Source organism: Esox lucius, chromosome 8 (genome assembly GCF_011004845.1).
Source record: "Esox lucius isolate fEsoLuc1 chromosome 8, fEsoLuc1.pri, whole genome shotgun sequence".
Taxonomy (NCBI): domain Eukaryota; kingdom Metazoa; phylum Chordata; class Actinopteri; order Esociformes; family Esocidae; genus Esox; species Esox lucius.
In genome coordinates, this window is record NC_047576.1 from 23,704,940 (window position 1) to 23,720,409 (window position 15,470).

The following is a 15,470-nucleotide window of genomic DNA, read 5'->3' on the forward strand; positions in this document are numbered from 1 at the left end:
TTGGGACTGTGTCTTTATCAGCTGAACCTGCAATAAGACAAATCGTGACGTCATTAACGTCGAGCCAATCACAGGGCTAAAGAGTACGCATGCGTATTTTCACAGAATTCCCTACCGCCCTCTCGAAAAGCTTTTCAACATATTTCTCAGCTGAACTACACAGTTTGGCTGTAGGCTCTCTTTAGGACAGGCACTATCACATCGATTAGAAACGCACTTGTGTATAATGTTCGTAAGAAATGTATTTTAGCGGCAGTTTTACTACTCAGACATCAACGGAAGGTTCTAGAATGGTCATGTGATGTGGATTGACCAGTTATGATGCATTTTGAAAATACCCTGGTTATCTGTTTGTTATTTTACGAAATTTGTTTTCTGTAACTTCCGAAATGTCTAGGTTACTACATGGACAGAGGACGCAAATGTTTTTGAACTCAAGGTGAACCAATGTTTGATATTTCGAGGATATTTTTGTTTTAGTATAACGAAATCCTCTCGCTCGATAGAGAAGAAATTAAGGACTCAATGCAGCACGTGAACTGGTTTGACCAATCACCGCTCGAGATCTGAACTGAAGTGTATAAATATGAGGCGGTTGCCCATAGAGACGTCCGCCATTGAAGACTAGTTTTCAACGTACTTGATATTGTTTAAACATTGTATTGTGTTTTTTATTTGTTAGCAAGTTAAGAATAGAAGCGTTTTTATCCACCGCAGCATCAGCGACCGTCTCTTTGGGCATCATTCAGCAGAAAACGATCGGCACAGAACGTCTGTCTCAGTTCGGCAGTAAAAACAATCTTGTGTTGCCAGAGACGGAAAGGTAAATTTGAAAAGAGATTAGGGGATATCCAACGCCTAACGACATTGTACTTAATCAGTTAAAGCAATTGTACATTTATTTTTGCAGCGAAATACTTGTGTGGGGAGCTGTTTCAAGTTCGAGCGGTTAACCTACTATTTGTGTGGGCCTTGCTGTAGACGCAAATCGTTTCCTGTCACCATTTGTTACGTAAATGTAAGCTAACGTTGACTAGCTAAAATGGCTAACTAGTGTATAGCTATCATTTGGGTTATTTCACATACTTTAAAGATATACGTAAACCGAAGCCAGGTTTAATAATCTAGAAGGGTCGTTAGTGGCAATTTAAAGGCGTTAACTATATTAAAGTTAGCTAGATATTGCTGTTCTGTCTGACACAAGGTTTTGTTTTGGTACAAATTAACGTTAGCATGCTACGTTAGCACTTGCCAGGTCACGCGCTAGACACTGGATTGCGGTACAACCACGTTGATTGCATCATGCAAGCGTGGGGTGTGCAAACGATGCGCGCATAATGTCGGTGTACAGTAGTGTACATGACTGACGTTTTTACGATGGTTTGTTGCTATGTAGATTTAAGGTAAGGTTGTGACACTCGACTAAAGTATTATTATTCTGTGAGCAATTTTGTTCAATTTCTTCCTAGCCATAATGGCTAACATGGCCGTGCATTAATATCGAATACCTAGCTCCAAGTACGGGTGGAGGGCAGGCACATTTCACAATTACTCTTTCCATTCCTTGTCAAGGTTAATAGCTTTTTCAAGTTATAACACGCCTCCATCACGTCACATAATAACACCACATCCATGTCCGGTAGTACATTAGTAAATAAAATGGATGTTGACAATTTGCTGTTCTTTATATTCAGTTCTTGACACCCGAAAATACTAATATTTTGTTCAGTATTAGCGGCTTTTGTAGTTGGCTATGTACCTTTTTCTTAGAGACTATTGTATTGCACATTTGTATGTTCAACGGGAGGATAACGTAGTTTTTCTGTAAATATTCAATGTATATTGAAATAAAGCTGCCTAGAAAGATTACTCTAAATTGTATGGAAGTTCTTGATTGGGTAGATAAAGGCAAATAATTTAATATATAGGCTGCCTTTTTGAAGATTGTAATATTCTGGTGGGCTTAGTGTGTGTGTTAAAAGGCATCCATCTCTTCAATCAGATGTGTGTGTGTGCGTGAGTGAGAGAGACCTTTCACTTGGAATTTCAAAGCTGTCACAGTAAAGGTACCTTACCTATAAGTTCTTGTGTATTCTCTTTTTTTATGAAATGTTGTCCTTATGTCTGGGCATTTACCAGAGGAAAGAAGTTTATAGTTTACAGTATTAAGGACAGCAGTTTTTAGTTGTGATTCTCCGTTTTGTATGGAATAAAAAGGGTTATGTTGAATTATTATATAACTCTTGCAACCATTGTCTTTGAATACAGCATTGGTACTGTGATGCTACACTTTCAACTAAGTGATTATTTTCAACTTTTGAAAAAATTTAAAATTACATATTCTTTTTAATGGGTTAATGTCTACACACTTGCTACTTTTTAAAAATCTGAACTTGTTGACATTATTGCTTACAACTTCATCAGTAAGCTTGCTTTGTAGTCATTTGTAGAAAAGTTGGCCACTTTTTGGTTAATAACAGAGCAAATCCCATAGTACTTTGCTGTGACTTTTATTTGGAAGATTTGTCAAATATCTGAAGTGTTGATCAAAGCATGTTCCTCTGAAATAGATAAGGTAAGCTAATTTGGAAGGTTAGATAGCATGACAGTGTACCTCAGTATAACCTTATCTATGGCTATGAGTGTTTATTTCCAGTAGGGGGCGGTAGAAAGCTGTAGTAGTGAATCCAGATCACTGGTTGCTTTAGTAGTCTTGTAACTGCGCTCCATTTTTGTTAGCAAAACATTTAGACAATACTGTCTAAGGCCACTGGTGTGCAATAAATCTGTAAAAGTTTTATGGTTTCGGTGTTAACCATCAGATGTTATTCAAGACATTTTTTATTAATGTTGTACTGTGATCAATCTTCCTGTCCTAATAAGACCATTTGGAAACTCTTGTTGTTGATGTATTATGGTCATGTGGTACAGTCATGTTATATGGGTCTAGTGAAGCTGTTTGTTATATACAGATTTTGATAATTTTTCCTCGTTAAGATGCTTCCAAATGTAAATATGTAAAACCGTTTGTGATCCATTCTATCTGAAAATTAGCCGCCTCATAGATTTTAATCAATACCCGCTTAAAAATAATGGTTCACCACAAAAATCTGTACGTATTTGTTTGTTGGCTGCACAATATTCAGTAGTGTTTTATAAGTCTTTTTGCTTAAATATATTTTTTAGTCTGAACTAGCTGAGGGATGATGAATTGGAGTGTGTGAGCCCTTGTGTACAATTACTGATTCAAATCCATTCTGAAAACCACCTATCTTTCAGTGGTCTTAAACGAAGATGTGTGATGAGAACTGAGATACGGAAAACAAGTGAAGCTCAGAACTGCTACCCTGTGTCGGCCAACCTTTGGACTGCACTGCGATGACAGATGCTAAATATCCCCCGGTGTCCAGGGGTAGGGGGCGTAAACCCTCCTCCCCCGGAGTTCAAAAACCCTAAGAAGCCTGGCCGCCTCACAATCAGTTGCTTATACCTGGAAAAGGTTGTCCTCAAGACCCTGTGGAGACACAACTTTTCATGGCCTTTTAGGATGCCTGTTGATGCTGTCGGACTGCACATTCCTGTAAGTCTTACTCTTGTTATCTAGGATGACTTACCTGGTTGTTTTCACTTCTAAGTTAAATGCACTTAAGTTGTTAAAAAAAACACTTAATTGTTAAATGGTTTGTACTTTTTACTTTGTTTATTCCATTGGAGCCCTCTTTATTGTTTTGGACGATGTCCTGTGGTTTCTCTGTTTTAGGATTACTACACCATTATCAAGACACCAATGGACTTGAGCACCATCAAGAAACGTCTTCAGAATAATTATTATTGGAAAGGAATGGAATGCATACAGGACTTCAACACACTGTTCACCAACTGCTATGTATATAATCGGGTAAGGGGAAAGCACCTTTAAAATATCCCTAAACACCAACCAATTGTCGAATAGGGTATACATAAAATAGGTCTACATGAATTATTTCTTTTTTCTTTTTGAAATTCAGCCTGATGATGACATAGTTATGATGGCCCAATCCTTGGAGAAGATCTTCCTACAGAGAGTGGCTGAGATGCCCCAGGAGGAGACTGCGATATCTGCAATCACTGCCAAGACACCAGTGAAGGGTGGGAGGAAATGCTCTGCTGGTAGGCTTCAAAGCTGCTTCATGGGCTCAATCATACAGATTAATTGTTTATTTAAATGATTAGAAAACATTAGAGTAACCTGGAAGGGTGAAGCCTTCCATAAGATTAGACATCTGGTTTGGTCTTAACCAAATGTGTGCGTGGTAACATATGCCAAGCTCAAAAGACCTAACCAAGCCCTCAGAAGAAAGGTTGTTGATGCCCATGAGTCTAGGATCTACGATCTATATGCTCTACAATGTGCATGGTCTTACCCGCCAAATCTAGGCCAAGTGCCGATCGGAAGATACTTAAGAAGAAGCTCATAGCACCCGAAGATAACATAAAGGGATCAACAAGGCACCTCTTTTGTCACATTTAATGTCGAATTGCATGGGTCAACAGTCAGAAAGAAACTGTACCGACTTGGCCTGCATGGTAGGTCAGGAAGGAAGAAGCCCCTGATCACAAAATAAGGCACTACTTAAGTTTGCCCAATGACCCCTGGGTAAAGATCAAAATTACAATAATGTTTGGTGAAAATGAAACTGCCTTTGACCAGGAAAAACCTCATACCAACCATAAAGCATGGAGGCGGTGGTTTTATGGTTTGGGGCTGCTCTGCTAACTCAGGGTCCGGCCAACCTGCCATTATTGAGTTAACCAAGAATTCCACATTGTACTAGAGAATTCTTTAGGAAAATGTGAGGCCATCTGTCAAAAAGCTGACGCTGAATCAAACACGGACAATGCTACAAGAAACACAAACATGCTACAAAAATAAAATGCAGGACTGTACTTACCACTTACTTGGCTAGATACCATTGAACATGGCAAAAATAGGAGGGATATATATTGTTGTGAAATGATGCGCTATAAAGGGATTAGTTTGACATTTGGGACTAAACGATTCTTTCATGTATTTCTGTACATGAGTAAATTCTGCCTTCTGAATATAATCTTATCTTTCTCTAGGTGTTTTAAAGCTGAGGCCCCAGTCTCCTGTGTCGGAGGTGGTGTTCCAGCAAACAGTGACGGTCATTCCTCCTGAGGCCATGGACACCATCCCTCCTGCTGCACAGCTGTCCTCTAAGATAACTGCTAATGTCAGTACCATTGCCACAATTAACTCAACTGGCTAATTTGTAGTTTGTCTAAGAAAGTGTGGTGCATAAAATCCATCTGTTAAGGCTAAATGATACAGGGTTTTATTATCAGAGGCTCTGGCTATTAGTAGGCTTAAATCCAGGTTTAAGGTTATTCATTTGTTACAGACTACTAACAAATGAATAACCTAAACCGGGATGAAGCCAAAGTTTACCATAACCCCCCCCCCCCCCCCCCCCCCACAACAAGAGTGACACAGGGTGTTAAACCAAATTGAAAACAAACAAAATTCAGGAAGTATTAAGACCCCTTGTTCCATATTGTTACATTACAGCCTTATTCTAAAATGGTTTGAATAGATTTTTTCCTTATAAATCTGTTACACGTCTGCAAAATTCTCTAAAAACCTTTTTTGTATGCTAATGTCCACCAAAATAAAATAAATAATATGGCAGTTTCTGACCCCTCAACACAATACTTTTTTGAAAGACCTTTGGCAGTGATTACAGACTGGTCTTTGAGTATCATGCTACAAAGCTTGGCGCCCTTGTGTTTGGGGAGGTTCTCCCATTCTCCTCAAGCCATCAAGTTGGATGTGGAATTTTGCTGCACAGTCCGTTTCTGGAGCCTCAACTGTACTGTGTTGGCAACCACTGTTCCAATAAACCAACCAAAAACAGACCGAATGACAGCTAATATTTATTAATGCCCACAGAAAAATTTCAGTCTTCTGTATTCATTCAAATTGGGGTTCTGCTTCTTTGAAACATTTAACTTAATAATGCTGTGTACAGTATGCTGCTGCAATCAAATACCACAAGCCTACCTGCTTTTTTGCTTTTTGTCAGCTGTCCATTCATGATCAATCTGGTTTTTGTTCTTATCCATTAAATCCTGGAAATAATTCCAAAGCAGGAAATTTGCTGGCGCAAACCCCTGTGCACAATTGTTTATTTGCTCATGAACAGCTGTTATTTCTCCAATTCTAGTTGCGTTAGTGAAACATTTCCGTGTGAGCTTTAACATTTGCTAGAAAAGTAGTGTTAATTTGAAGGCTGCCAAACAACAGATGGTAGTCTTGTGTGGGGGGAGGGAACATTTCCTCACTGTGTTGTAGGTGAAGTAATTTTGATGTCTGTATTTGTTTTTTAGTCAGTTTTCTAAAATGTTATTAATGGTTTCAGATCAAGAAGGGCGTGAAGCGAAAAGCTGACATCGCCACACCCACAGCCTCTGCTCCAGTCACCAACTGCAAATCGTCCCCCGGCGTTGACACCTCAACGCCCTGTAAGCTTTTCTCCAGGCGAGGCAGTGGTCGGCCCATCAAACCCCCCAGGAAAGACCTGCCCGACTCCCCCCAGCACCACCAGAGCAAGAGGAGCAAGCTCTCCGACCAGCTCCGCTTCTGTAATTGCATCCTGAAGGAGATGTTCACCAAGAGGCACGCGGCCTACGCCTGGCCCTTCTATAAGCCGGTGGATACGGAGGCCCTAGGTCTTCATGACTACCATGACATCATCAAGCAGCCAATGGACCTAGGCACCATACGGGTTAGATGGCCATACTTCTGTTGAACAAGCCAGGATAGTCATTATGTGCATTGGTTACTTTGGCTTGTCTGTGTCTTGTCTTGTTCTCTCTCACTGTTATGAAGTGTATTCTGAGTGTTTTGGGATGGTACTGAAGACGTTTGTGTGTTTTCACAGAAAAAAATTGATCAGCGTGAATACACAGACGCCCAGGATTTTGCTGCCGATTTCAGACTCATGTTTTCCAACTGTTACAAATACAACCCACCCACCCATGAGGTTGTCATTATGGCCAGGAAACTCCAGGTATGGTTGCCCTTGGTTTCAGCCAGTGCAGCCCCTAGAAGTTATCTAAGTGAGTTGCAATGCAAAAACAAAATTGCAAAGCAAATCTAGGAATGTGAATGGATTGTGAGAGTGTTTGACTAGGAGAACTGTGGCCCCTACCCACCAGGATGTGTTTGAGGCACGCTGGCTGAAGCTTCCAGACGAGCCGGTGAAGAAGTCTGGGGGTCCTGGAAAACACGGCCACCACGCGGACAAGGGAGGCAGAGTGGGAGGACCCGAGAGCTCCCCCAGCACTGGCAGCAGTGACAGCGAGAGCTCATCAGAATCAGAGTCCTCGGAGGAGGAGGAGGTGGAGGAGGAAGAAGAGGCCAAAGCTTCACGGCTGGCTAAACTAGAGGAACAGGCATGTTGTCTCCCTGCTGGCATCATCTTACCTGAACATTACCACAGGGTGTAACCGACGTTACCCACAGTGTCTAACCAATGCTCCCTTTCCAGTTAAAAGCAATGCGCGATCAGCTGCAGAGACTAACCCAGGAGCCCCTGCTTAAACCAAAGAAAGACAAATCAAAGAAGGAGAGAAGAAAAAAGGAAACCAGTTATAGAGCCAAGCATGAAGAAAGCCTGAAATCCAAAGTCACGAAGAGGGCCACTGACAAGGCTACGCCTGCTGTGTAAGTCACCAACTAATTGAAATTGTTACAACCCTACCCCACTGAAACCTTTTTTTATTTGTATGCTACTTTTACTCTCTTACAAAGTTTTGCTGAATGTTTTCACTGGTCTGTAGGCACGGCAAGAGGAGTAAGACAGGACCCCCAGTGGTGCCCTACGAGTGTGAGGTCGATGGGGTGCCGGCCATGCCCATGTCGTACGCTGAGAAGAGGCAGCTTAGTCTGGACATCAACAAGCTGCCAGGGGACAAGCTAGGCAAGGTGGTGAATATCATCCAGGCCAGGGAGGCCTCGCTCAGAAACGCTAACCCTGAGGAGATAGAGATCGACTTTGAGACGCTCAAGCCCTCCACGCTCAGGGCCCTGGAGAGCTTCGTCATGACATGCCTCAGGAAACGGCCCAAGAAACTAAACCGTGAGTGTTGTAGTCTATCAATTCCTCTTTTAGCTTGAGGGTTGGTCAATCCCCATTGATCTCTATACTGCTGACCAAGAACTTTATCGGATCAAATGTCATTGTTGTTTTCCTTGTTCTTTCTATCAGAGAATAAGCCGGTGAAAGCCAAAGGAGAGATGCAAACTGTAAAGAAGCAGGATGCAGAAAAACCTCTCCAGAGTTATACTGAGGAGCCCAGCTTACTGGCCAAGAAGAGAAAAGCATTGAGTAAGTAAACGCTGACTCTGGTAGCAATCTCTACCGGGGAAATAAATGTATGATTTCATGGGCAAAGCCGACATAATTGCCAGTTTACTTGCTTCAAAAACGAAAAAACTATTGTGACATAAACCATGAGCTACTATAGCAATGGTATTGAAGACAGCCAGTGTGTGGCCCATTACCTTAGTAACTTCTTCTATTCTGCCCATACAGAGATGTGAATCACATCTCTGTGATTACCCCCCAAAGATGAAAAAAAAAGTCTCCTTGCGCATCTACCAACTTGCTCCACCAGCCACTGAGATTCATTAGCAGCCCAGAAATATTGCTACTGGGAAATTCCTTCCCTGTCAGCTGTCCAATCATGAATTACTGTCTGTCTTTCTCTGGTGTCCTATACATGATCGTTGTCTACGGCTGTCCCTTTCCAGGTGATTTTCCCATGGCTGCTCCGGTCCCAGACCTGGCCCGGCCATGCCATCTCACTGACAGCAGTGCTTCCTCCTCCAGTTCCTCCAGCTCCAGCAGTAGTAGTGATTCTAGCACTTCTGATAGCAGTGACTCTGAATCAGGTTAGCTGTTCTCCTCAGCACTAAGCACTACCCCCCCCCATTCACCTCTTTCCTGCCATGCCCCTTCCCCCACTCCCTACACTAATGGAGAGAACAGATATGGACTCCGGCCTTTGTATCACAATACAACTGTCACCTTTTCACCTGCAAAACCAAAATACTTGAATATTTATGTGTGTTTTTGTTTCATATGATTTTTGTATGTTTGTTCATTGGGTGTTTTAATTTATGTTGTGCACTTAGTCTGTCTATACTACAGAGATCAGCCAACGCTGGTACTTCCTTCAGATAATTAGTGTGCTGTGTTTGTTAATCTTGTTTTGATGCACCCAAACAGTGCTTAGTTTGAAATGAGGCCAGCCAGTCTTCTGTACAACATTTCAGTTCTCCAGCAGGCCCCCAGACTGCTGCTGCCATCCCAAATCTGAAGTACATTAAGAATGGGGACATGTTCTTAAACAGGCCAGATGCTATTTATAGTCCACATATCTTAGTTTAACTCCTACTGGTATACATCTTGGATAAACATTGCAGAAATAGGGTGGATAGGGCTAGGGGCGAACCAGACAGTGCTACCCTAATTTTCACTTGTTTCTCATCTTACTCTCGGATCCATTGCACAGTCAAAGCTGGTCCTCAATTTAGACTGCAGCACTCATCCCTGTTCACATATTTATTGTGCTGACATGTTTGTACTTCAGGTTTTTGTAAGACTTTGTATGCATTGCTATTAGTTTAACGCAAGTACGTCATACATTGTATTTGAAGGACTTTACTGATTGTAAAGTTAATATTTTGTAGCCAGTGCAAATGTTTTTTTATTTCCATTTGTACTTAACATGGATCAAATTTTAAGATTTGTCTTGGCAGTGAACACTTAGAGGTTCAAATAAATACATTTTTATAGACAATGTTACATTTCACAGCTAAGTGGTGTTTTTCTTTTCTTTCATCACAAAACCTCAAACCTCCTAGACACATTTACTTGCAACCACGGCTTTAGCTTTATCTGAAAGTGGGGTATGAAAGTGTAGTGAATCCAGAGTAGATCAGTGGAATTGTTTTGGTATTATTTAAAGGTAAGTAAAGTAGATATTGGTGTATGCTTTTCATTTTCCATTTATCCATCCGTGGATGAATTCAGTTACTATTGTGCATGTATTTCAGTAAAGAAAACTAAGAAGAAAAAGAAATGGAAAGAGAATCCTCACAAGGTGAAGACCAAGGTAACCCCACGTCCAGTGGGCTACTCCACATGGTTATACCTGCACTTGGGTGAGATACGGATGAATCCACTTTAAACCACAGTGTTCTCATTATATTCCCATCAAGCAGAAGTCCAAAAAGAAATCTGTGAAGAAAACCCAGTTGAAGAAAGAGCTATTGTCTGAGTCCTCTCTCCAGACCAGTCAGACCCTGCCTACCTCTGCCCATCTTGCCCCAGCCACAGTGAGCGAAGGCCAGTCTACACAGGAACATCCAGGCCAGCCTCCAGATCTGCTCCTGTCACCCCCAGGTAGGGAGAGGTTGCCTTCATATTCGTTGTCTGTGTTTGTCTACAGTCAATAAAGCAGGCATAGGCAAATCTGGTCCTGGAGGGTAGAAACACTTTTCTTTTTTATTTTGATATTCTCCTAACCAGGGACTGATTCAGAGCTCGGGGTGCAGGTGGGTGCAACCGACTGGAAGACTTGAACAAATGTTTTAGCCCTACAGGACCAAAGTTGCCTACCCCTGCTGTAAAGGAAGTCAGTGGATAACCTTATCAAGTTCTGTAACACTGTCTTTGATTATTTACTGCTGACACTGCTTTTACCAAGTCCTAAGTGTCAGCTCTAGCTATGGTAATATAACCAGCTGGAATTAAGCCCATGGAAAGTCTCAAGGCTTGGCAGGGGCTCCTGTGGAAATCCCATAGAGAGAAGATTGTATTGTTTGGATTAGAGATGGGAAAAGCACGAGAGTGGCGAATCATTTCTCTTGCCGTATTGCTCACACAGGATGTGAAATTTTGTGGAACCAGGAGGTCAGATGAGTGGCACCTTTTAACCTTTTCCACGTCATTCCTCTGAAACCTCCTTCCCTCCTCTCTCAGCCTTACACAGCCATCTGCCACAGCAGCCTTCCAGACCTAGTGCCAAAGCAGCACCACTACCTCGCAAAACCCCTGTGGCCCCCCTGCAGTTCACTGACAGTCAGCCTGGCCAGCAGCAGGATCCCCTGGCCCCCGCTGAGAGCCCCAGCACCTCCCTTCTCTCACCTCTCTCCTGTGACCCCGCCCCGACTCCGCCCGCAGACCCATCATTCCGCACAACACACCAACCTCCCTCCAGCCTCCTCTGTTCCCCCCGGCTCCCGCCCTCTCCCCAGACCCCCCCCCCCTCTTCTCCGTGTCAATCCCCAGCCCAGACACAGGAGCCAGAAACTGGGCCAGTCTCACTCAATCCAACTGATAGGGCACAACATGAAGGTAAGGGCTCTTGGGTCGGCTCCCTGCGTCGTTTTGTTCCGTCCGTCCCCTCCCCGTGCGCTGGCTGCTTCTGTCTTGCGTTGCCTGTAGACGGTGGTTGTTGTCTGTTCTTGGATTGCTGCGGTGTTCATACCATTCCACCATGGCTGTTTATGTGTACGCCGCTTGGTTCAGTGCCATCTCATCCGCTTTGTTTCTGTAGCCCTGGCCTCGTCTCGTCACATCAGCTGTCCGCCTGCCCGCTTGCATCCGCCGGCTTGGCGTCTGTCTGGAGAATAATGCGCTGCTTTGTTTTCCTCCTGTCCATCAGGTCTGTGCACACTGCTGTCCCCTCTGACCTCTCCTCCTGCACTTTTACTACAGGCTTCTGGCGGCAGATACGAGGTACGCTGTCATCCTGTTGAGTGCATTTTGTTCATATCGCAAGAGTCAATTGGTTCTTTTGTTTGAAGGAGATTTGAGTCGATGCGTCTACAGTGCTCTTTTCCATTGACATTTAATGTTTTTGTCACTGGGGTGGAGATATACTGTTGATAGTATGAAATGTGTTTTAGCTTGGGAGAGGGCGGTAATGGAGCTTTAACACTGTAAATCTGGCTTTGCGGTTGCAGCTGCCGAGCCCAGAGCTGTTGTCCCCTTTTCAAGACCAACCATTACAGCCTGTGAGGTATGACAGCAGGCCCTCAGATTCATTGGGGGAAACCCACTTCAGGATGCTGCAGAAACCGCCTGGTTAGTCTGTGTGTCTGTGTGTGTGTCTGTCTGTGCAGAAATGTTTTCCATTTATAAGACCTCTTTGATTGACGGTATATCTGTCTTGCTGCTCCAGTTCCCAGACACTTTGACGGTGTGTTTGAAAGTTGCAACACCACACTCTCTCACTCTGCTAATAAACCCACAGCAGATGGAAAAAACACACCTGCTAAAAAGGTAAGATAATGGAGCTAAAACATAACACTACAATCAATAATTACTTGAACGAGTGACCATCAGAAGCATTGGTATTGTCTGTAGAAATGGATTTGAAAGTATATTTGTGAAACTGTCCTCTGAAGGATATTATTGTGAGGAATGCGGATTCCTGGGCTAGTTTGGGGAAGATGGCCATTACCACTCCCTCCACGGTGAAGTCCTCGAAGGAGAGCTTTGATAAGTTCCGCAGGGCAGCCATAGAGAAGGAGAGGGAGAAGGCTCTTATTCAGAAGAGGATGCAAATGAAGGCTTCGGGGCAGAGCAGGTAAATGTTCCTCCCTCCACTGATAACACGCCGTCTAATCCAAGGTTCGGCCAACTTCATGTTTCTGATTGACCTGGCCTGAGAGACTCTGTGTGTTGATCCAATCAATCTGCCAAGTAGCTCTGTGTGCTTTTGCAAAATCCTGCATTACCTGAGCCCCTCCCCCCCAAGGAAAAGGGTTACCTACCCCATATATAAGTTTCATCAGTTTGGCATGTTGTAGGGAATATTGTTTACTTCAGAATCTTTCAGTAATGAAGTAGACTTCTATGAATACTGACTCCTTGATAAGCCAGCTGACTGTTGTGTTCTTCTCAGCCTGACCATTCCAGTATCAATGCCAGTACCAGTACCACCTAAAGCAGCTGATCCAGACCCCCTGCCATGTAGAGCCCCATCCCCGGAGCCTGCAGAAATCCCCCTGCAGACAGAGGATATCCTGGAGCCCTCGCCTCCTAAAGCCCCAGAGCCTGGGAGAGACGATTCTCCAGCGGCTGCCTCAGCCCGTCCTCCTCCCCTTACCACCCAGACCTCAGTAGACAGGGAGAGGGAGATGGCCCGGAGGAGAGAACAGGAGCGCCGCAGACGAGAGGCTGTACGTCCCTTTCCTTTTTTTACCCATTTGTTGTTTCCACAGCGCTAGTCACCGTTCTGTTCCTTGTAATAATGCATTTTCTTTATCCCTCAGATGTCTGGTATCATTGACATGACAATGCAGAGTGACATCATGGCAACGTTTGAGAAGAACCTGGACTGATAAAGCAGCGGGCTGTGCCACTTGTGACACTGGTCTTCTGTTGTTGGACAGTAAAAAAACAGACGTGAGCTTGGTGTTCTAATAAACACACTTGGCTCTTTCACGCCCACCAGACAATGGCTGTCTAAACCAATCACGCTGCATCTAGAGTAAGGAAACGGGTTATTATGAATGTGTCCCAAATAACACCCTATCCCCTATGCAGTGCACTGCCTGTAGGCTCTGGTCCAATGTGGTACACTTAGGAATAGAGTGCAATTTGGGATTGAGCTATTCTTCTTACTAGGGGAGGCTTGCACTGTAGCATGGCAACGTCACATTACATAACCTAAGTCAGTACATTTTAGTATTGTCAACTGGAAAAAGATACTGTAAGTTGTAAAATATTGATATTGCAACACAAAAAAACATGCAAAGATGGAGTTTGCCTTTTTTGTAATTGTCGTAATGGTTTGTAAATACCTGCTGCACTGAAGTAATACTTAATTAGAGAAAGACTGAGTAAAAAGATTAAAATGAAGAGCTGTTGTAAAAAAAGAACATTTAAATGTTACCGTTTCTTTTCTCCCACGAATGCATTGAGTCCTTCTCACCTAGGGTGAGTCCCAAATGGCACCCTATTGCCTTTATAGTGTATTCATTTTGAAGAGGGATATTATGGTGCCATGTAGGACCATCTACTTGGTGAGTCCTCCTATGACTGCAGTACACAAAAGCCTGTTTACACACTTACTCACATTCCAACTCTTTGATTTGGTTGAAATGTATAACCTGACCTTTTTGTTTTTGCTACATTCTCAAATAGTAATTTTATTATGTATGTTTATCCATGTACTGTAAAGTTTATCTATAGTTAATTACTTGTTCATACTTCATTCATAGTCACACTTCTGCACCTTTTGTGGTAAAATCTTCAATATGATGCTCTGAGCTGTACTGTACATGTTGTATTAAGTATAAAACATCTTTTTTAAGCATTTCTGTTCCCAAATGTGTGAACATAAAATATTTTTGTTTATCTGCATAAAATGTTACTTAGTATTTTGTTACACAGAGGCATGGGATGTGTCAGTCTTTGGCAAAATGCCAGTTTCAAATGTGGGACGTATTTAAAATGATACACTTATGTTGTTTAATTTTTCACTTGAAAGACGTTTAAGTGCCATATAGTAATGTGCTTATAGCTAACTTTAGGCATTGTTGATGCCTATATTGTGTTGGCCTTTTCTAATCAAGATCCTGACTGTAAACGTTTGGAAGTTAACAGTGTAAGTCTTTGTTAATTTTTTTGATCCTATGGTTCTAGCTATTCTGCTGTGTTTTCTCTTTGATTATGAACAGTAGCACTTTATTCTGTATCTTGTGGTATGAGTGCATGTCATACCATATAGAGAAAGAACTAATATAATTTTGAGATCACACTCTAAAAGCTAAATCATTAAAATATTTTCATTAAAGCACTGTTTGTTTTCTGTGTGCTTAGTTTTATGATTTCAAGTAGGATATAATCCGGTTCCAATTTGATAGCCATACGTTATTTTAGACTCCGGTTTTGACTCGGGACTGAAAAAGAATGCAAATACAGATCCACTAGATTTTTTTTTTTGAAAGAAGCTGTACTCCATTGTTTGGATCTCTTATTTGGTAATATGTATATCCCCAAATTATATCACATGTTTATCTTACTCATGCGCAAAAATGCTATTTTAGCCCTAGCTGCATGCCAATATACTGCAATTATTGCAACACGCAATGGGAGTAAGTACTTGTAAATTCTATACTTCACGTCTGTATAGCCCTCTCACCTTTATACAGCAGTGGATTTCAACCCTATGAGTCAGATGATGGCATATTTTACCCTTAAGGCATGAATAACTATTCCACCGTAAGTCCCGGAAGGGATGAGGTGTCTTGATCGTGACTGAAGATGAGATGGTATCAGGAAATATTTTGCAGTCTATGCACGTGGGAAGGTTTCAGAAAAAATCTGTTTTGAAGCTGACGCTGGGTGTTTATTTGCGTATTAATTTCTGAGTGTCCACATTCAGAG

General features: G+C 42.5%; 1 protein-coding gene across 5 annotated transcripts; it reads left to right on the forward strand.

Annotated features, from left to right (window-relative positions):
• The first annotated feature begins 142 nt into the window (after positions 1–142).
• On the forward strand, positions 143–14,880 carry brdt (bromodomain, testis-specific). 5 transcript variants are annotated; one of them, XM_020049248.3, is made up of 21 exons: positions 143–439; positions 3,280–3,580; positions 3,761–3,898; positions 4,008–4,149; positions 5,104–5,234; positions 6,420–6,785; positions 6,942–7,070; positions 7,219–7,455; positions 7,551–7,726; positions 7,843–8,141; positions 8,271–8,390; positions 8,816–8,956; positions 10,124–10,182; positions 10,292–10,472; positions 11,052–11,426; positions 11,737–11,810; positions 12,038–12,158; positions 12,256–12,356; positions 12,482–12,663; positions 12,982–13,258; positions 13,352–14,880. In XM_020049248.3, exons 2-21 carry the CDS (start codon positions 3,386–3,388, stop codon positions 13,418–13,420), a joined length of 3,513 nt encoding a protein of 1,170 aa, XP_019904807.2. In that variant the 5' UTR covers positions 143–439; positions 3,280–3,385; the 3' UTR covers positions 13,421–14,880. The 5 variants fall into 5 exon arrangements, with proteins under 5 accessions (XP_019904807.2, XP_012990497.2, XP_012990498.2 ...); XM_013135043.4 differs by lacking the exon at positions 143–439 and adding an exon at positions 448–823; XM_013135044.4 differs by lacking the exon at positions 143–439 and adding an exon at positions 448–823 and having other exon boundaries at positions 10,124–10,170.
• The last annotated feature ends 590 nt before the right edge of the window (positions 14,881–15,470 follow it).